The sequence below is a fragment of the Pelmatolapia mariae genome, linkage group LG6 (genome assembly GCF_036321145.2).
Source record: "Pelmatolapia mariae isolate MD_Pm_ZW linkage group LG6, Pm_UMD_F_2, whole genome shotgun sequence".
In the NCBI taxonomy this organism is placed as follows: Eukaryota; Metazoa; Chordata; class Actinopteri; order Cichliformes; family Cichlidae; genus Pelmatolapia; species Pelmatolapia mariae.
The window spans coordinates 17,186,394-17,207,834 of record NC_086232.1 but is presented as its reverse complement, the minus strand read 5'-3'; the positions used below and the strand labels follow the sequence as shown (position 1 = coordinate 17,207,834).

General features: G+C 39.8%; 2 protein-coding genes and 1 long non-coding RNA gene across 7 annotated transcripts; all 3 read right to left on the bottom strand.

Annotated features, from left to right (window-relative positions):
- Positions 1 to 3,491: 3,491 nt before the first annotated feature.
- Positions 3,492 to 5,124, bottom strand: LOC134628510 (uncharacterized). Its single transcript, XR_010093991.2, has 2 exons — positions 4,885 to 5,124; positions 3,492 to 4,208 (listed from the first exon to the last, which is right to left on the bottom strand). It is a non-coding gene; the product is annotated as an uncharacterized LOC134628510 (long non-coding RNA).
- Positions 5,125 to 6,809: 1,685 nt separating this feature from the next.
- On the bottom strand, positions 6,810 to 16,489 carry osbp (oxysterol binding protein). 5 transcript variants are annotated; one of them, XM_063476026.1, is made up of 21 exons: positions 16,391 to 16,489; positions 15,411 to 15,581; positions 14,937 to 15,145; positions 14,639 to 14,801; positions 14,436 to 14,547; positions 14,143 to 14,341; positions 13,919 to 14,033; positions 13,768 to 13,831; positions 13,503 to 13,670; positions 13,167 to 13,412; positions 12,795 to 12,915; positions 12,466 to 12,569; positions 12,235 to 12,330; positions 11,766 to 11,950; positions 11,407 to 11,636; positions 11,191 to 11,229; positions 10,962 to 11,009; positions 10,370 to 10,408; positions 10,223 to 10,255; positions 10,055 to 10,093; positions 6,810 to 9,652 (listed from the first exon to the last, which is right to left on the bottom strand). In XM_063476026.1, exons 2-21 carry the CDS (start codon positions 15,542 to 15,544, stop codon positions 9,510 to 9,512), a joined length of 2,487 nt encoding a protein of 828 aa, XP_063332096.1. In that variant the 5' UTR covers positions 15,545 to 15,581; positions 16,391 to 16,489; the 3' UTR covers positions 6,810 to 9,509. The 5 variants fall into 5 exon arrangements, with proteins under 5 accessions (XP_063332096.1, XP_063332097.1, XP_063332098.1 ...); XM_063476027.1 differs by lacking the exon at positions 11,191 to 11,229; XM_063476028.1 differs by lacking the exons at positions 10,055 to 10,093; positions 10,223 to 10,255; positions 10,370 to 10,408.
- Positions 16,490 to 18,589: 2,100 nt separating this feature from the next.
- On the bottom strand, positions 18,590 to 21,419 carry sart1 (spliceosome associated factor 1, recruiter of U4/U6.U5 tri-snRNP). Its single transcript, XM_063476025.1, has 2 exons — positions 21,237 to 21,419; positions 18,590 to 21,069 (listed from the first exon to the last, which is right to left on the bottom strand). Exon 2 carries the CDS (start codon positions 21,060 to 21,062, stop codon positions 18,753 to 18,755), a length of 2,310 nt encoding a protein of 769 aa, XP_063332095.1. The 5' UTR covers positions 21,063 to 21,069; positions 21,237 to 21,419; the 3' UTR covers positions 18,590 to 18,752.
- Between the last annotated feature and the right edge of the window lie 22 nt (positions 21,420 to 21,441).

Sequence of the window (21,441 nt, the reverse complement as noted above, 5' to 3'; positions counted from 1 at the left end):
GGAGGAACAGAGAGGGGGAGAGAGGAACAGAGAGGGAGAGAGAGGAACAGAGAGGGAGATGGAGAATGAGGACAGAACAGAGATGGAACAAGAGCAGGTGAGACAGACATGTTAGTCAAATGGTTGTTTACCAAAAGTATCACCGTATCATAGTATCTCGTACCTAGTGTTTCTTTTTAGGTTTGTTATTTTTCAAATTCTATATTTATTAAGTTATTCAGGCTTGTTTGCACAACAAGGCTAAATAATTATATAAACTTTTCTGAATCCAAATAGTGGACTTTGGTAGAATTAAAAAATAAGTGTAGTGCAGGTCTATGATTATTTTTAGTGCTACTATCATCTAGTTCTGATTCTGGTTCTGTCTTGGTTAAATCCTAAGTAGTCCTGATTTTGAACTGTTGTAGTCCTGTTTTAATTCTGGATCTGGTTGAATTGGGGTTTAGTCCTTGTGTCTTGATACAGCCCTGATTTTGTTCTGCCTTGCTGCTTAATTAAAAAACTAGTTTAAGGTGTCCTGCATATGTGATATATTTTTCCCTATATGAAGTCATTCTTTTTTGAACAAAACTCAAAACAGAGCCAATTAATCTTTCAGTCATTTCTAACACCCCCCAAAAAAATCCTACATGCATACTACCCTTTAGGGCTAAGCCCCGTGTGTTTCAAATGTCTGGCTCCGCCTCTGGTGCCCAGACCAGCCAATAGACACATGCCAATCAACTTTGAACTGGCCAATAGGTGGAGGCTTGACACCTGAAAGATAAAAAGAACACAAAAGCAAAGCCACGTCTCTTGGCATGTAACAAGGTACATCACTAAAAAAATGTATGTACATTTCACATGTGTTTTGATAATTGTCTGTTATTATTTTAGTGGCAGCCATCAATATTTAGCATTTATTCTTTTCCTCTCTCTATGCCAGCAACATTAATCAGATTCTCTAACATGTCATTAATAGAAATGTTACAGTATATACAACGCCCACTTTTGAAAAAGTAAATTAGTATTCACGTATCTTTCAGTTGCACAATGCACAATGGGTTGAAATCATTGGTGTTTTAAATTGAAGCCAAATATCAATATAAACACAGTTTCATTCATTTGTTTTTAGATAAACAAGGAAACATTGTGCATCACATAATATCGTGATAAATTTAAGAAACCTGGAATCTGCATATAGCTAACGGGTTAATTAGTAACATTTAATAACTGTGGTCATAACAGCGACCCAGTTTTATACAGCGGGATAATTTGTTTTACATTCTCGATTCCATATAGATCCACACCAATGCAGCCTACATCCATATTATGGGCAGAAATCTGTGCCATCAGAAACTGAATTTGAATAAGTTAAATTTGAATTTGAATGGTAACTTGAATAAAAGCTTTTGAAAACTGAATTTGAATTAGTCTAATTTGAAATTGAATTTATGGTTTGAAAATGATCATCACTAAATTGAAATTGAATTTTATATATTGAAAATGAATTCATTTGCTTTGAAACTGCATTTTATCCTTTAAAAATTCAGCTCTCGAATAATTTCAGTTTCACTCTCACCATTCAGTTTCAGTTCTACAATTCAATTTCAGTTCCAAAATTCAGTTTTTTGGAACTTACTTCCGGTTCCGGTTCAAGAGTAAACGAGCGCAGATTTATGCCGGGCTCACACTGTGCGATTTTTGGCCCATTTTGAGCCGATTTTTGAGTCGTGCGACCGTTTTGGTGATCGGCCCGAGTTTGTCCTTCATCGTGCGTCGTGCATCGTGTAGTGTACGTGGGGTAACGAGAAACGATTAACACCTCACGACCAGCTCCCGATCATCAATCGCTTGAAATCCTCCCGACCGTCGGGAGGGTGTCACTGCAGCTTCTCACACTGCGCACGCGCAAACACAAATGTCAGCGAAAAAGACGGCGCAGCACGGCAGTGCAGCGTGTGATCTGGACACAAGCGATGGAGGCACAACTTGTAGAACTTTGGAAAGCTCACCCGAGCCTTTTCGATGTGGCCTCACAAAATTATCACGACCACAACAACCGTGAAAATAGTTGGATTTACATTGCTGCTCAATCACAGCTGCCTGATCAATGTTTTTCATAAAGTTGATGGTGGTGGTGTGCGTGTCTGTGTGAGTGAAAGACAGAGAGGGAGAGCGAGCGACAGAATTTCTGTTATAACCTTCATTTTATGAACGCACAGTTTGAGCACTCAGGTCGCATCAGAGCATCGGGCCGTATAGTGTGAGACCCTGCATCGTGACCTATGAACTTCTAACCCCTGCGAGTCAATCGTACAGTTTGAGCAGGAGCTGAATCGCGCGACTGAAAAAATCGCACAGTGTGAGCCCGGCATAATAGAACTACGTTTTACCAGCGGGCTGAAAGTGTTACTGACGGGATTCTACAGCGTCTTGAGCTGAATTAAGACTTCAGAAGTCATTCGTCATGTCGAATGACCAGCGGATAAACTCTCAGGTTGGTAATAAATGTATTACGTGTATAAGAACAAGCGTCATGTTAACAATTGATAGCCGTACAGTAACTTTTATGCTTATTGTAGCTGTTAGCTAAAAAAGCTAATTTAGCCTAGTTTGCCCTGGATTTAGCTTTGACAAACAAATATGATCGACTGTTTCTAATAGAAATCCAAAGTTGTCATCTTGTACCCTGTCAGAGCCTTGTATGCTTGCAGAGACCCCTACAGTAGGGAAACATGCAAAACAGCGTCCAAACCTTTGTATTTTAGCTTTATTTATGTCTTACACAGCATCCCAACTCTTTAGCTAACTTAATAACTTTAGCTAAAGTGAATAGTTAGTCTAATTCATTAGTGCAGCATTACTGGATCACCTCCGTTTGAAGTGATATGATATGTGACTATCACTGTGTTTAACTACCATAATAATTCTTAGGGTACTGAGTGCATGCTTAGTTTTTTTTTTTTTTTTAAACATACTGCTCCATTGCTATGTTTGACAGGCTGAAGTTGTCAGGTCACCTCCTAAATCGATCATCTTTTACAGGTGTTTTGTGCCAGAAATGGAGTGCCCACTGAAGATACTGAATCTCTACGCATTGCCATTGATCCCTCTTGTGCCTTCATCTAGACAAGAGACATCAACTTAACCACTCTCACATGCTCTGTACCTACATCACCTTCCCTGACAGTCATAGCTTGGCTCATCTGAGGGTGAAATTATAAGAATGTGTTATTTTGCAAAGTGCTCTCTAGGGTTCCTAAATAAAATATGGCATTGAGGTCATTTCTTTTGAATTAATCCCTTCTTCTGAAATATAAGAACCTCTCCTGGTTTTAATGGCACTTTGGATTTCCTTACTTTCTGTTCCACTCCCAACCCCAAACAGATGCTGACACAGTAACATGGAAGAGGGAAAGAAGTTGGAAAGGACTACTATAAATAAACCTAATGCCTAACAATGAAAAATGTAAAATAAGAACAATAATAATAATAATAAAGATAAAAGATGAAGTAACAAGTTTTTTGTTTATTCCAAATGATCATCCAGATGTCTGTGACATGTGATGACAAACACCATAATGGAAGGCCTTTGTCATCACATGCTTAAACTCATATTTTTGCATATGCTGAACAGGCAGTCAGACATGCTGTAACTGTGGGGTAGAAAACTGCATGAACACCATACGGCAGGGGTCTCAAACTCCAGTCCTCGAGGGCCGCTGTCCTGCAACTTTTCCATGTGTCCCTGTTGCAACACACCTAGTAGGTCATTAGCAAGAGTATAGAACTTGACTGCATGCTGAGTTGGCAATTCAGCCATTTGATTCACGTTACAGCAGCTCATGAGTGAATGAACATGGTGCAATAAAAGTATTTTAGAAGTATATGTTTCCAAATACATATATTTACTTAAATTTACTTGAGTAGGTAGGGTTAGGGGTTGCCACCTCAGCATGCAGTCAAGTTCTACACTCTTGCTAATGACCTACTAATTGTATTCAGGTGTGTTGCACCAGGGACACATGGAAAAGTTGCATGCATCCCTCGAGGACTGGAGTTTGAGACCACTATCATATGGAATATGACAGGTGTGGTTGAACTGCATGAAGACTCTGAAGTTTCTCTTCTCTTCTGGCAGGACAGGAATGTAGCCTTGTCCTGTGAGCCACCGTAAGGATGTACTTAGAGTAGAACTGGACTGTCACCGGCCTCAGGCTCTTCACCTTTTCAAAGACAAAGCAGTCATTTAGATAAAATATTAGATATTGTTTACCTGTAAATGCACAAAGAGAATTTAGAAATGTAATTATTGTCAAGAGTGAACAAGCACTGATAGTGTAATCTACAGCTGTGGCCAAACGTTTAGAGAATGAGAAGTGTTGTTTGTTTATTTACAAAGTTTGCTGTTTCAGTGATAGTTGTATATCATATTATATCACTTTAAACAGGTGATCCAGTAATGCTGTGCTAATGAATTAGACTAACTATTCACTTTAGCTAAAGTTATTAAGTTAGCTAAAGAGTTGGGATGCTGTGTAAGACATAAATAAAGCTAAAATACAAAGGTTTGGACACCGTTTTGCCTGTTTCCCTACTGTATTCAATTCAATTCAATTCAATTCAATTTTATTTATATAGCGCCAAATCACAACAAAAGTCGCCTCAAGGCCAGCTAGGGGTCTCTGCAAGCATACAGGGCTCTGACAGGGTACAAGATGACAACTTTGGAATTCTACTAGAAACAGTCAATCATATTTGTTTGTCAAAGCTGAATTCAGGGCAAACTAGGCTAAATTAGCGTTTTTAGCTAACAGCTACAATAAGCATAAAAGTTACCTTACGGCTATCATTTGTTGACATGACGCTTGTTCTTATACATGTAATACATTTATTACCAACCTGAGAGTTTATCCGCTGGTCATTCGACATGACGAATGACTTCTGAAGTCTTAATTCAGCTCAAGACGCTGTAGAATCCCGTCAGTAACACTTTCAGCCCGCTGGTAAAACGTAGTTCTATTAATCTGCGCTCGTTTACTCTTGAACCGGAACCGGAAGTAAGTTCCAAAAAACTGAATTTTGGAACTGAAATTGAATTGTAGAACTGAAACTGAATGGTGAGAGTGAAACTGAAATTATTCGAGAGCTGAATTTTTAAAGGATAAAATGCAGTTTCAAAGCAAATGAATTCATTTTCAATATATAAAATTCAATTTCAATTTAGTGATGATCATTTTCAAACCATAAATTCAATTTCAAATTAGACTAATTCAAATTCAGTTTTCAAAAGCTTTTATTCAAGTTACAATTCAAATTAAAATTTAACTTATTCAAATTCAGTTTCTGATGGCACAGATACCTTACGCCGTCAAAGCGAGAGAAGCGAAAACCGCTGTGGTTGCTAACTTAGCAATATGTCACATTTTTAGACGCTGTAACTTCGTAAAAAGCGAGTTTTACAAATTTCCCCCTCAAGAGAGAACTTGCGCGTTCTTGTAGCATTCGTAAGAGACAGTCCTCAGGTACACCACGATTCCGAAGAAATCTCAGAAGTGGGCTATCAGTGTTTGTGTCAATGTTGAAAGCAGGGCATTGAAAGTTAAGTGCCAGCTCTGAAGAGCGTGAGCTCTCCACACCTACCATGGATTTGGGTTTCCGAACGCAACACGTTTTACGTTCTTACAATAAAAAATGTTATTCTAATGGTATCTTTTTTTTTTTTTTTTTAACATTTGTACAATATATGATCACGTAATATAATATTTATATTGTACGAACGTGATAATTATGTATATTGTAATAACGTGATATTATGTTGTTCAAACGTGAAAAGTATCTTGTTAGAACAATAAACTTTTCACGTTATAACGTGATATACTTCTGTTTTTCTTTTGCCTGGGTGGCAGCTCTAACGCTTCCGCGGGGCACATCCAGCCCACTATGATCTAAACAGACCATCAGTCTAAAGACGTTTAACTACACATTTACGGTACAAATTAGTTTTTCTATGCCAAAGTTTTTGATCTTTAGTAACTGAAAAGAAAGAAATCTATCAGCACTGTTCTCGGGGTTTACATTGTAAATGTGTAAAATTACAGAAACATTTTGGTAGCTTTCACATTTTGCTGTCCCGTAATTATGAAATAAATCTTTTTTTGTTAATTCATATAAAATGTTCTTTTTTCTTGTGGACCCATTTTATATGAAGATATTGTAAATACATTTCAGAAACTGCTGACTTACTGGAATTTTTTCCAAGCAGTCATCTTTAAGGCTTACAGAGAGCCCAATCCAAGAAAGAACCTTTGGAATGTGGTGGAACAGGAGATTTGAAACACTGGGTGCGCAGCCAACTAATCTGCAGCAACTGTGTGATGTTATCATGTCAATATGGACCACAATGTCACCTCTAAAGGAATGTTTCCAGCACCTTGCTGAATCTATGCCACAAGTAATTAATGCACCTCTAAAGGCAAAAAAGGGGTCCAACCTTGTATCAGTAAGGTGTCCCTAATATAGTGTCCAGTGTGTGAACATATGAAAGTATAGTTTCATCTCTAAAATGAATTAAACCTTCGCACATCCAGGAGTATATAACTTGTTTATAAAAGACCCAAGTTCCACCTTTAACTAGACGTGGATCTTATTTACACAGACACTACATTATGAAATGTTGGTATGTTGTTTTCAAGGGGTACAGCAATTCAAACAGGTTGAAATAAAAAGTCATCTGCTTTGAAATTACACATATACATTATACTAGTAAAACCGCTTTGTTGAGACGGTTGATAAAATGAATACCAAAGATAAGCAGTTCATCTCAACTCAGACTTTAATCCAGCCACAATCTCTAAAACAATCCTTCTAAAAACTCCATCAAAAGCACAGAAAAAGGTGAAAAGTTTCCTTAGAATTGTAATTCATTTCATATTTTATTGAACATGGTTTAGGAAAAGTTTTCAGAACAAGCTCACACAAATATTTCAATAGCCAACATCAAAATCTGACCATTTAGTAATAAAATTCAGTCTGAATTCAGTCAGAGCTCAGATTTCTGGAGCTTTGGACAGTTGTAGATGGGGACAGTCAGAAAAAAGGGAGGAAAAAAACACTAGCTGGAACAAAGTGATGAAACTGGTGGAAACCGACAGAAAAAAAAATCTAGAAACATAAAGATGGAATGACAGAACCACACAATTCAAACGAACACAGAAACAGAAATGTTACATGTAATAAAAACAACAGAGGACGCAAATCTGTAAACCTATTCTGTAAAGAAGTGTTTTTAAATGGCTTGCAGAGCCTCAATGAAGATGAAGGTGGCAGAAAACAAATAAAGACGAATATTTCAAACTGAAAGCTAACTTGGTTGCTAAAGAGCTACATGTTGTAACACGGTGCCCTCGGTTCAGAAAATGAAACTATGTTCATATGGAGTAAACAATGATAATGAAACACAAAAAAACCCCAAAACAAAACTTTAAAAGTGCATCACTCTTTTTATATTCTTCATCAACACAACTACTTATGATCACAGTTATTTCACTATTTGGTGTATTCACACAGAAATCATTTTCTAGTGTTGTTTTTGTCGTCTTCGTTCATAGAGTTTATTTTAAGTACACTTTAATATGACATTGATTAAAACTTTCTATCACCTGTACAGTCCACCACCTTGAGACAAACAACAGCAAAGACCGAGACAAAAGTCGGTTTGTGCAGCTTTAGTGTTCTTGCTCAACGCTACCCCCGCATTTCAATTTGTGCCTCTTGTAGGAGCAGAGGCACGGTTATTGCTATTTTAAAAAAACAAAAAAGAAATTCTAAACTCACAGCACACAAATATTTGTAATCAAGATTAAAGCTATGCTCGCTAAGTCTGAAGTTAACCACAAAGGCCAAACCACTCGCTTTAAATGCCCTCAGTTTGCAAATCCTCGAGTTAGCAGTAAACTCCACGCAGCTCCGTGACAACTCAGCGCGCAGATCTGCTGATTTAAATTTAGTCACAAATTCACATGGATAGCCTCAACATCTACTGTGAAACCAGGAGTGAAACTTTTAAAGCTAAATTAGAAAAATACATCTGAAATTGATCAACTTTGAGAAGTGGGGCAGTTTTCCTCAATGCAAATGTCACAAACGCAAATGTCATAGCTGTTGTTTCAATTCTTGAGCAAAGCCCCCCCCCCCAAAAAAAGAGTGTTCTCTGAGGTTAAGTGACTGTGACCATTGACCACAGACACAGACAACCTAAAAATGCATCTGCAACAGTAACTGCCATTTCAGTAGTACTCTACTACTCCTGTAGTATGAAATGAACGATGTATGAAGCCATATTCAGGTTTTATATGAGTAACTCCACCAATATGCGGGACAGCACAGTTATAATAAATACTTCTAGATCTTTGCTGTGTATTTACAGGGCGTAGGAGGAGTATTAGAATGGGGGAAAATAGACAGTTCAAATAATTTTTAAAAAGTCTTAGTATATAACTATATTATACCTTCATAGTTGTTGTTTTAGTTTGAAGCAGCACCACAAATCACTATAAATTCAAAGGCAAATTCTGCATTAGAGGCCGACTGATATATCGGCTATTTGCCGATTTGTCAGTATTGGCATTTAGAATGACCTATAAATGAGAATGAAAAACAGAACACAGAAACACAAGGAACATTCTGATTGTTGATGTTACGCTTTGTCCACTTCCCTGTTGGCTACACTGTGTTTGAAACACAACAGAAACACAACCAGCTGCTCTGAGCAGAGTCAGGCAGAGCGTAAACGAGTAGATAAATAAATACATGTAACAAATGTTAAGGAAATGTGTTTATGTGCCCAAAAAGAAAATTAAAAGGTCACTGTGTCAAATTTAGGCCAGTATATCAATCTTAGAAATCCTATATCAGTCTGGCTCTGTATCGAACGTATGTTCATTTATCTCCAAAATGCCAAAAGCTAAACTTGTGGCCTGAAAATGGTAACGTGGATATTACTGTGGGAATTATAAAAGGATGTGATTTAACTTTGACTTGCTGTGGTTTTGTGCTGAGGAGGCTTTGGAGTATTTGGAAAACAAACAGGAATGTGGCAGAAAAACATATCGAAAGGTACCATCTGGGTCAATAACCCTTCCATCAATAGCACATCCAAAGAAAATGCAGAATGACATTTTCAGAAAGAGCTGTTGCAAACTGCAACCTGAAGGCTGGATCAGAAAACCCTGGACTGGGAAGAAGCTGTGGACCAAAACCAAGCTAAACTTCAGGGTTTGAGAGGCAGTGAGAGGAACACCAACCAGCTGCAGGTTGACTACAATGCCACACAGGCAATCATGTGTACTTGAATGCGAAGTCCAGCTGACCTTGATCCTGCTGAACTGAGGGGCTGAAGGAGGTTGGTCAGATGACGGGCTAGGCTGATGTCAAACTGGATTTCCTAATTAATGTGATAGGAAAAAGGGGTCCCTCTAACGATCGTGTCATTTGTACACCTCAGTGGGGAAATTGTTCAGCTGTGCTCAGAAGATGTCAGGGCACATATCCCAGTTCCCTTGCTCCTTAGCTTCCCAGTAACCCCCCTTGTAGATGTGCAACATTTCTCCGGACACAGGATCATCTATCTTCTCAAACCAAAGTGATTGGTAGGTGTCTGGATGGGCACCTATTGAAAAAGAAAAGAATGTTTCAATTTAGAAGCTAAAGTAAAGGTTAACCCCCACCACCACCCCACACAAAAAAAAATCCACTCAGCCAGGATTACATATCATGCTTAAATTAAGCCGATATGCATTCAGAGTTCTGCCCCAGAGAAACAAATAAATGTTACCATTACCTTGATCTTCAGATGCATCTTATTCAAACAAAATGCAGGGGGCTCTTTCTGTATAACCACTTGGAGAGGACCAGGCTCACAAATAACACACTAGCTGCTTCAGAGTCAGAGGATGCTGGTCAATCACAGACAAACTGCCACTCTACAATGTTATGAGGCCTCTACAGCTGTATACAGCTACTCTAAGAGGATCTAAGAGATGGGACAACAGTCGAAATGAATGTTACTTGCTTTTGGCTGGAGCTCCATAAGGGCCTTCCCTGCCTTCCACTAAGAGAGCAAATTGTAAAGAGGAAAATGGTGGAAGTTGGACGTTTTTCTGGTCATTAGGATTCAACTACATTACTAGAAAATGTGATATACTGGTGCTATGCATTAAATCATGATCAGAATACTTGCTTATATAAGGGAAGAGTGACGGTCCATAAGGGGCTATTTAAAAAAAAGAAAAAGAAAAAAAGGATGACTCTTCTTTGGAAGTTGAGACATAACAGAACTGCTGTGATTTGAAAATGACAGTGAGTGAAAATGAAAGGGACTACTTGCATGCAACAGGTGTATGAGGGGGGGAATCCTCAGTGTCAGCTGAGCAAAACCCAGCACAAACATAAAGAGGTAAATGTACAACTCAGACACATCCAAAATTCACATAAAAAAAGATTTCTTCAAATTTTAAAAGTGCCATGTGTCGCATCTAAGGCATTATTTTCTGCTCAAAAATTTAAGAAAAGCCCAACAGACTAATCGTAACAAAGAAATAAGGTGATTTGTGTAATAAACTGATTGTGCTTTAAGCACTGATAGATAATTTAGATTTGACCTGATTAGGTGGTTCTATAGAGGGTTAGGTTATAGATCTTCTCTTTGCTGGTCTAAAATGTTAAAGAAAATGATATCCACACACACATGAGTTAAAAATGAGTGAAAATCTCTTTACACTTGTAGTTTTGTTCATTATAACCAGGAACTGAAAATCACTGGTCCATCCAAAATGACGCATACGAGCTGTGAAGTCCCTGATAGCGGCAAACGTGGCCAGCAACCACCCCGGGGACATAAATGGTACTTGCTCAGTAAAAAAGCCACACAAAGCACCTTTAAAAGTACACTTTGTATAAAACTGTAAAATGATACTTGCTTTCATCAGAAATCTCACTTGAAGCAGGAGCAGGCTCTTTTGCATCAGCTAAATGGAACAGAAAGGAACGGGGGAGGGGGAGGGGGGGGGACATATAAATAAGCTGTTATAAGAGAGGAGGATGCTGAGCACCTTAATACTGAACGCACAAACATTTCGTGTGTGCACTTTTGATTTTGCGGTCTGAAGTTCACACCAAAGGTGAGAAGAGACTAAGCAGAGTACTTGCTTTTCAAAGGCGAGTCATTGATCGAAGTCTCAGTGACAGCTTAGCATTAAGAGAGGAGGGGGGAAAAAAAGGAAAGACAAGAAATACCAAGACAGACAAAAATGGATAAAAGATGAATGGACACAACATCAGACAGAAATATAAGACAAATACAAACAAAACAAAACACAAAAATCGAATCCATGCTAAACACAATCTCGCTCTCCGTCTTCCTACCTTCCTCAGGTGAGCTGGCTGCTTTCACAGCTTCTCTCTCTCTTTCTCGACGGGTGCTGCGTTGTTTTTCTTCTAGACGCTGTTTCTCTGCGTTGGCCTCGTCCCAGTGGCCTTCCTCCATTAACCGCTGATCAGGTCGCCGCCGACTGTCTGTTGGCGCAACTCCCTCTTCGGGTTCATTGAGAGTCAAAGCCAAAGAGGAGAAGTAGTACATGTTCTCTGCTCCCTCCCTGCAAATTCAACAATATAAAAACATTAAAAGTAAAGAGCAGCAGTATTTACAACAGCTCAGCTTCAAACATTTGAGAACACGTTCACACTTCTGAACGTCGCCAGTCTTTAAGACTAAAAACACTTACGGTAACGGGTTCTTTCTCCAGATTTCTTTGGCTTTGAGTGTCTGATAGACAGTCCTCTGTTTGCCTTCAGTGCCATTTTCACCTTTACTGCTCTGCATAATTTTGGAAAACTCCATTTTCTCATCCCACGTTCCTGACAGGACATAATGCGCTTTTCCATCCTTATCTGTTACTACTCCTGTTACCTAGGAGGAGACATGAATTAATTAATTAAGATATGTTAATTGCAGGCTGTACAGGAGAGAAAATAATAAAACCACTGCCATTAAAGGCTTCCTATAAGTTTCCTGGGAAAATGACGGCTCATATGCAGAAGGAAAGAGAATGAGGATGACTCAACAGAATCAACTGATGTACTAGTGGATGTAATATCATCATCTTGAAAGGAAAATACTGCCTGAGGAAACCCAACTCAAATTATCTTATTTAAACAAACACAAAAAAAGAAAAAGAAAAAAAAGGAGCCCACCTTTCTCGGTACATCTCTGGAGAAATAACTGTAGGGAGCGAACTTGAGGTGGCAGCGATCTCCTGTCTTGTGGTTCACCACGTCGATCTCTCCCGACTGGCACAGAACAAAAGAAAGAAAGAAAATGTTCTGAGTGTTTTGTACTCTAGCAGATTGAAATCAAAACATCATATGAAAACATCTCTGTCATCACTTTGTAATAATGTTTAAGCTATAACATTTTGGCATTACCTGATCAATCCACAATTTCCCAACAATAATGTTGTGAACTGTTGTGGTCACTTTTTTCCAAGAATAGTGATTGTTGCTCTTTTCAAATATACACTGAATAGACCCTGGAGAGAGAAAAGGGAATAATGTTGCATGTGATGGAAACGTATCCCATATATCCCATGAACTAAAGTGAAAATATGAAATTCTACACTGAAATAGTGAATTACAGTAGTGTAAGACAGACAGTGTTCACTGGATAAAAACATGTCACCTCAGGCTTAGCAGGTGTATTTTTCTTGCATGCTGTGTCTTTGTTTGCAGCTATACAAACACACACACGCACTCACCCAAAGGCATGATAGAGAGATATTTCCCTCTAAACTTGCTGGCTAATGTTATCTCCTGTCTGAGGGTCCAGCCCTTTTCAGAGAAGGCGTGGTGAGCTGCGGCAGGTGGGTGGTGACTGACCTAAGAAGAGGTAACAAAGAGAGAGAAGAGTCAGGAAGCTTAACATATGGTCACTGTAATTATATAATGGCTTTGAGTGCATTAAGAAAACAAACATGACTAGGACAAAATACTACATGAGTAAATAAAGCATGTTTGCAATGGAAACAGGTAAAACCTGAATCAAAACGACTATAATTTGTGAAAAAACAATGCAGTGTAGACCATTTCTGTGTTTTACAATGTTGGTTTTTTTTTGGGTTTTTAACTACCTGTTCACAAAGAGAGCGATAACCGCACTCTCTGTGCCGATCGAGCTCAAAGGTTTCTCCGAGCAGAGGGTTGAAGGGCTTTCCTGTGCGGTGGACTGTGGTGGAGTAGGAAGACACTGTGAAGGCTGCCACATAACACATCTGCTCTAGAGAGCTATGACACTTTGCAGCCTTATCAAGGAGTTCGTAGTACTCCAGGTCTTCAGACAGACGTTGCAACATTGACAGGGGCTCATTAAAATTCACCTAAAAATTCACAGAGAGACATCTCATCACTTCTGATTATTTTTAAATGGAAAAGTCACATTGACGCTGTCGTGTGCACAGATTTCTTACAGGCATTGGTATTTTTGAGAGCTCCTTTCCAATACAATTCTTCATGATGCTCCACAGATTGAGGTAGTAGTTTGGTTTGTCCGGGATACGAGTTCGCCTTTGCCTAACTGGCTCCAGCTCCAGCGGCTGTGGAGACTCTGGGTTTGATGCCAAAGAAAGTTCATCAAACTGATGGAAGATAAAGAAAATATCGTCAGGAGTTAGGTGGCTTTGATATGGTAATGCAGTTAATACAAAAATAATTAGATATAAAAATTTAACGCACATTTACCGACTGATCATCCGTTCCAGTCTCACTGCTAATCCCACTGATGTTGCTGCCAGATCTCCTGTAGAAGAGGATAAGAGTCAAGTATAAAACAAAACACATGTGGAGGGAAAAAAAAAGTCTCACAATAAAAAATATCAGTTTGTACCTGTGATATTTGGGGTCAGCGGGGACAGTAATAAACTCTGCTGGCTCCTCCATAGCATCAAAAAACTCATTGTCATCATCCTCGTCACTGGCATCGGCTTTCCCTGAAACACCCCCTGAAATGAAGAAAGAGGAAGACTGAATAACTTAACGGTTCAACAGACTTCAGCAGATCAGTAACGAAGGTGCCAGAGTTAGAATTTCCAATGATGAAAAGACCCTCACCTTTGTTTCCTAAGGCAGGATTACTGAATGAAGGGGGGAGAACTGTTGCTCCTCTGAAAGCTCTTTCTAGGTGGTTGTGCTGTTTGGCTAGCTGCTCCAGAGTCTCCTCCAGACGTATCCTCTGTTCTCTTTCAGTCTGTAAGGCCTTCTGCCAGCGCTTACTGTGGCTCTGAGCCATGGAAAGGAAGTCTCTACATGCCTAGAGGATCACGCAAAAAAAACAGACATTATCAGTAACACACTCAGGGGGGAGAGCTGTTTGCTCAACTTTTATTAACGCTTGATTGACTTACGTTGATCATGGCATTGGATGTGATTCGGAACAGCGTGGCTCTCTCTGTGACTTGTTTGACCTTTTCTCCCATGTCCACTGCGACACGAAGTCCTTCAAGTTCTGATAAAGACCTAAAATTGTGAAATAAAGATTTTAATGGGTAAGAGTAATTTAAAAAAAAAAAGATTAGTTAATGGATAATAGTCTGTTAGTAAGTACTACCTTTGGAGAGCAGACCCATGCTTGACAATGAGATCATTGCAGGTGGCAAGATCCTCCACTTTGCTGTTAAGTGTGCGTAATGTAGATTGGATTTCTGTGTTACGGCAGTCTCCACCCTGTCCTGAGTTTGGCGAGACTGCAGGGAAATCATCACCTGAGTCATCTGAGGAAGAAAACAGAGAGTGTCATTAGTCAACACAAACACAATAAGATTCAGTGAAAGAGTTTGCTTCTGGGTGCTTTGTAAGCTTTCTCTATGGAGTCCCCTGCATTATCCTCTGGTAAGAGTCCCTCTTACCAGATTCCGCCTGCATTTGGACAGCCTTCGCCTTTGCAAGTTCCAAAGCAGTGATCCATCGCTGGCGCTCTACTTCGGAGCTGGCCTTCAGGTGATAGGTCTGTGCCCCTCCATTAGAAATCACAAAATTGCACGAATCTTCCACAGCAATGTTGGCTGTGGCCAAGTTAATGGTGCCTCTGCATGTGTGACCCATCTCAGCCTGAGTCCTGAAGACAGAGACGACAACAGCAGTCAAATCTGCAGTTTGCAAATCACTTACATTAATGGATGTGTACTGCTCAGAGAGCTTTGTGGTGTTATTGTGATTCTGTTGCTGTCCTGTAAAAAGGCCTTTATTACAAGGCATACTTATAATAAAATTTTAATGCATGGATCCTCTTTAAGCTACACTTTAGTCATTTCTTTTTGCGCTTGAAATAGAGTAAATTCATTACAAATTATTATAGCTTCAGTATTCTTCATATAACTTACCTGTAGTAAGAGAGCAAGCCATTGCTGAGAACAAACCAGCGTCTTTGGTAACCTTTTATGTAGTTTGTCCATTTGAAGAGCCAACCCTTGTATGTGTCTCCAGGGGTCAGAGTAGGGGACTTTGGCTCTGACATCACAACAGCCTGTGCTTTCACTGAGTGATGTTACAGGCTGCGGAGAGAAAAACATTTACAGGTGCATTACTGTAAAGTTTGTGTCATGCACATCACATTTGATACATGATGTGTATGATACAAGCTCACTATAAAAACATCACACTTACAGTAAATCAAGACACATTTTAACTACATCCTAAAGTTTTACACCATCTTATAACCACATAATTCATCAGTCTTCGGCTATATAAGACACAATGCGTTATGGGTAACGGAAGCAGATTCAACCTGCGCCACTAAGATCGGCTGCAATCACTTATGTTTATGTTTACCGAGTCATCAAAATTAAACCTACATAGCCACGCTTGTCAAATACTTTAAAATGTAACAACTATATGTAAAAAAAAATATGACTCAACACTGGCACTAGCTCTGGCTCCGTGAAACTTTTAGGCTTGTCCTGGCACCTTCCAGTGAAAACAAAACGAGCTGAGGGACGCTGACACGACTCCAATAACCTGCTTCGCTACAGTTTTATCGCGTTTGAAGGAAACTAATAAACATCCAGAAAACACAGCTCAGCGCCGATAACAGTGAGCTCAACCGTCCCCTTGGTCTGGTAGGATTACATGGAAGTGTCAAATTAACAGCATGGACACTGATAGTCAACTTATCCCGAATACCACATCAAAGCTACTTAAAACTGTGCCCGCTGTCACTAAGCTTGCGGTTAGCCAAACAACAGGAAGCTTTGGAAAAGCTGACACGCCGCAGACGTTGACAATTATCGTTTTAAATCGTGCAGCCCCCTCACTATGCATCCATCCGATGCATAACTTAATGTAATATAGCTGCAAGACTCACCGATGGGCGGGCATATCGAGCTTGACGATGCAACGTTAGCTCGCTAGTTTTCGCTTCGCTAACCACTTTGCTACAGGTTGTGCAACAAAATAGGGTTCGATCAGCATCTAAACCGTGCGCTTTAGTTCCGCCAGTCAATCTAAACGCCTCTAGGCAGTTGATTAAATGGTTGTACGCCCTGTTAAGATCCAGATATTCTTTTTTTTCAGTGTAATACAATCCATCAAGCCTTTATTTGTCACATACAATGTTACACATACATGTTACCTGCAGTGAAAATGAGCACAGTAGAGTACAGTACTACAGTACCTTTTGAAATGACGACCTATTGACTATATTTACATTTCGAATCTTCACAACGATTTTATTTCGACAATTTAACTTTACTTGTGATTTTTTTGATTCACAAATACAAATGGAAATTTTTCAAAGTTAATCGTGATCTAAATTGATGGAAAAACGACTCAAAGTTATTTGGGTAGACTCTATAGTTGAAAATTAACCAGCCAATTAACCAACTACTTAATAACTTAAAAATAACTTTAAAAACCCGGTTTGCTGACTTTTCTGATCATGAGAAAAAAACTTTATTTATCCCTTATTTGAAAAATAATTTTATCACCGTAATGCAAAAAATAATTACTATTATACTATAATTATCGTAGTGTATGAATGTCTGCATCTATGTATACTATCTTTGCTATTGTAGAATTCTCCCATACGTTTCAGTTCAGGGGTCTTTGTCTCTCTAATAATGTCTGTGGTTCTGCAGAAGAGCAGGAGAACCAAAGACAAAAAAGAAGCAGGCTATATCAGTGTAAAGAAAACAAGCTTAATGTCCATACTCATTCTCATACTAATTCAAAGAAGGTATGTATATTTATAAATACCTTTACATCTTACACCCCATTAGTATTGTTCTGGTTTACAGTGTAAATAAATATGAATGGTATTATGCATGTAAAAATATGTTCATTTATCTGCTTTTCCTTAAAAAAAAAATCCAAACTACATTGGTGTATGTATAGCATGACTTTCAGCCCAGTTTATATGACAACTTACAGATTATGTATTAACGTATAACTAAGAGTTTAGTCCTCCAGGTTGGAGCCTTTTTTGCCTTCAGAACTACTTTAATTCTTTGTAGCATAGATTGAGCAAAGTGCTTAAAACATTCCTCAGAGAGTTTGGTCCATATTGATATGACAGCACCTTAATTGCTGCAAATTTGCCGGCTGCACATCCACTTTGTGAATCTCCTACTACACCACTATTCCAAAGTCTTGCATCTAGATCACAGTAGATCAGCAGTTTCTGAAGTACCCATGCCAGCCCGTTTTGTACCAACACCAGTGCCACATTTGGCCACTGAAATCACCCTTCATCCTTATTCTGGTGCTCGTTTTCAAATTCAGGAAGTTATCTTAACCTCCTAAGACCCAAACTCTTCCACGACATGCATTTTTAATTTCTCTTTGATATTTGGTCATATTGGGGCCCGATGAATGTAACAACAAAGAATTACCAGATTTTTTTTTTTTACCTTATTTTTGTTTTTAAGAAAAAAAGAGTCACATATGAGGATATTCGTTTAAAATTTTGATAGAACAGTAGCAGTATAATGTCCTCATAAGTGGATATCAGGCCCATGTAGGGCAAAATTGAGTATTTTGGTCTAAATAACCCAAAATATGATGTCCACATATGTGGACGGCAGGTCCTAGGAGGTTAAGTATGTCTACACCATCTGATTGGTTTATTATACATTTTTTATTAACAAGCATTTGAACAGAAGTGGACAGAGAGTTTATATTGTTATATTTTGGGAAGATAGTCAATGTGTGCACCCATAATGCATTCTTATGTTTGCATTAATTCCTGTCATGTTGGTTCCATTAAAAATACTGAAATTAAATGCACCTGCTATATTTGCCAGGGCACAATTACAGACCCAACTCAAACAGCTTTCATGAAACTAAAAGGCATTTTAAACACACAGTGCTCAATTCAATATATCCAGATTTTTAAAGAGCACTAGTTCACAGCTACAGTAGACCTTTTTGTGGTAAGGTAAATAACCTACAATATTAGAGAAATAATTTTGTTGTTTTTATGACTTAATATAGCTGTGATCTGAATTAATCATGTAAATTCCAAACACAGGGAAAAACCAAACACTTCCTCTGAATTGTACTGATTTTATTGAACAATTCTTCAACACAACAATGCAGCTTCTATAAACTAGGACACTAAATCGTAGACATTAATTAAAAGATGTGTATGTGTGTGGTGTATTTTATCTATGAACTTGAATGTTTCTACGTTAATTATACACAATTATAATACACTTCTCCCCTCATGCTTATTTAGTAATGGTGTTTGCATTCATACTCTTTCCACTCCCACTAAGCACAATATATGGTGTTTTCTGGGATTTTTGCTTCTCCTGCAGTAAAGCCACAGTTCCCAGAGGGGTATCGCTGCTGCTCATCTTCTTCAGCAACGCCTCTTCCTCCAGCTTCTTCATCCTCCTCTCGGTCTTCATTTTTCCAGACCCCTTTCCGTGGAATCGATGGGAGAGCTGCCTAAAAGCTTCTTTTGGAGTGAGTTTCCGCCCAGACTCGTCCACGTACTCAATCTTGACGTCAGGCTTGTAGCCATCCTTCTCCTTGAAGTCTTGCGTGAAGCCTCTGTATTCTTCTCTGCGGCTGTACTTGTCATCAAAGCCCATCTTGTCCTCAATGCAGTAGTCACCATTGGGCAGGGCGCCTTTTGGTGCTTTGACACGTGCTACTTTCTGCATTTGAGTCTCCAACAGACCCTTATTTTTGCACAGCAATAGGGCAGCAGCGAGGCCGGAGTTGACGATGGGCTCCTCGTCCAAAATGGTGGCAGAGGCTGTGGCGAAATCTGGTTGTTTTTGCTCCTCATCCAGGTTAACTGTGCTCCATCCAACATTCTCATCCATATCAGAGTCTGAACCTCCAGCATCATCTTTTTCCTCCTCCTGTTCAAAGTCCATAATGTCTTCCTGGTCCTCTCTGTTGCCTGACAGTCCATATGTTGGGATATCACCCAGGGTTCTGCAAAACTCTGAGGTAGCATTGAAAACAATGTTGTTCCTCTTGTCAGGATCGTCTTCGTCGTCATCTTTAACAAGCTTCTTAACCTGCTCTGCAACCTTCTCCCCAGAGTCTTTCAGGAGCTGCATTTGCTTCAGCTTCCTCTGCTTCTCCAGCTGCTTCTGCAGCTCCTGCTCTGCCTCATCCTCCTCAATTACAGCTGGCTCAGGAGGGATAAATTCCTCATCGTCGCTTATGTCCATTTCTGCCATCCTGATGTCGTCAGACAGCAGGGGGATTTCATGCGTCACCACCTTCTCCTCTTTCTTTACTTCTTGGTCTTCATCATCCTCCTGTTTGCGGCCTCGGCCACGTGTCCTGGAGCCAAAGTCAGAGCTGCGGGTGTCATCGAGGTGAAGGTCATCTGCAATGGATGTCTTCTCCTTCTTCCTGATCTTCTTCACTCTACGCTTTGTCTTTTTAAAGCCCACCATTTCCTGTGGTGTGTAGTACTCTGAGGCGATAGAGAGCGCAGGCATTTCCAAGGACTGGGCCTGATTTCGCAGCATTTCTTTCATGGCCTGGAGCTCGCGCTCTCGCTCTCCATCGGCGAAACCACCTGTATTCAACCGGAAGCTCTTTTTCTTCTCACCTTCAATTTCCTCATCATACTTTGACAGAACAGAGCGAGATTTAAACGAAACCATGTCGTCAACGCTCTCCTCTTCTTCGTAAGGTTTATAATCTGGCTTTTTCTTTTTTAATTCCACATTCTTTTCTGCTTTTTCCTTGTCCACCAGTCCCACGTTTACCAGCACATCTTCCTCCTCTTCCAAAACACCTTTGTCTTCTAGGGTCAGGATGACAGTCTGGCCCTCAGAGAAAGACTCTACTTTGTGCTGCACTTTGAGTCCCTTTAAATCTCGAGATGTGTACGCATCCTGTTTAATCTGGGCAAATTCCTCCTCTACCAGATTGCTGACACCAAACTCTTCATCCATCTCTTCCAGAAGTTTGGCTCTTTTCTCTGCCATTTCTTTTTCTTTTGCCAGCTTTCTGCTTCTCTCGACCCAGGAGGCTGTGTCATCCAGCCAGTCATCCTCAGCTAGGGTTTTGACTTTCCCCAGTTTCTGGTTGAGTATGCGTTTTTCTTTCAAAGCTGCAAGCTTCTCTCTCATCTCTTTCTGCTGCTGGATGACCACGGGGTTGATGGTCTCTGCAACCATGGGTTCCTCTTTTGTCCCAAGCTCCTTCTTGTTCTCATTCAGTTCCAGAGGCTTCAGACCCAACTTTGCCCTGAGTTTGTTTGTTTCCTCGATGCTGAGAGATGCATCTCCGCTCGCAGACTGAGGCTGCACTTCAGTATTGCTTTCCTCATACCCCGCATCTACTTTCTCCTTCTTCACTCGTGGTTCCCCGCTGCTCCTTTCACCCTTCCCACGGCTCTCCCGTCTGCTTCTTTCCCTGGACCTGGAGCGCTTTCTTTTCTCCTTGTCTCGGTCCGAAGTGTCTCTGTCGCGCTCCTTGTGGCGATGTTTCTTATGTTCACGACGGCGCTCCTCTGTGTCCTTATCACGGCTCTTTTCCTTATGTTTCTTAGACGAACCCATCGTTTATCTGCAAATTACAACAACAACAATTAAAAATGCAAGCATTGAAAAATAAAACCGCTAGCTTTGACAATTTTAAGATTTGATTGATGAAGGGAAAGTAGTTAGCTTTCCCGTGCTAACTAGCTTACATTAGCTACGAAAACTAAGTCATTAACCGAAGCCACAACTTACGTAGTTCGAAGGCAAAGATTTAACTTTGCGTTCAAAATCCAATCTCGGTAAGGGACTAGAGTGGTCGGCTGTATGTTTTCTTCAGGCCCGTGTAAATAACCTCACTCCACGTTCGTCTAAGTTTAAGAACAAAAAAACAGCGAACGACAGTATTGCTGTTTCCTGAAAACACACTTCCTGCGATCGAACATTAGCCAGAGGCTGA

What these genes read in the sequence shown, in the direction of transcription:
- osbp (XM_063476026.1), bottom strand. Translation starts at nt 15,544, where the DNA reads ATGTCAGAGCCAAAGTCCCCTACTCTGACCCCTGGAGACACATACAAG. An exon ending in GGCTTGCTCTCTTACTACAG is followed by an intron (nt 15,146 to 15,410) that starts GTAAGTTATATG and finishes CTCTGTCTTCAG; the next exon opens with GACTCAGGCTGAGATGGGTC. An exon ending in GCTGACCCCAAATATCACAG is followed by an intron (nt 13,832 to 13,918) that starts GTACAAACTGAT and finishes CCTCTTCTACAG; the next exon opens with GAGATCTGGCAGCAACATCA.
- sart1 (XM_063476025.1), bottom strand. Translation starts at nt 21,062, where the DNA reads ATGGGTTCGTCTAAGAAACATAAGGAAAAGAGCCGTGATAAGGACACA.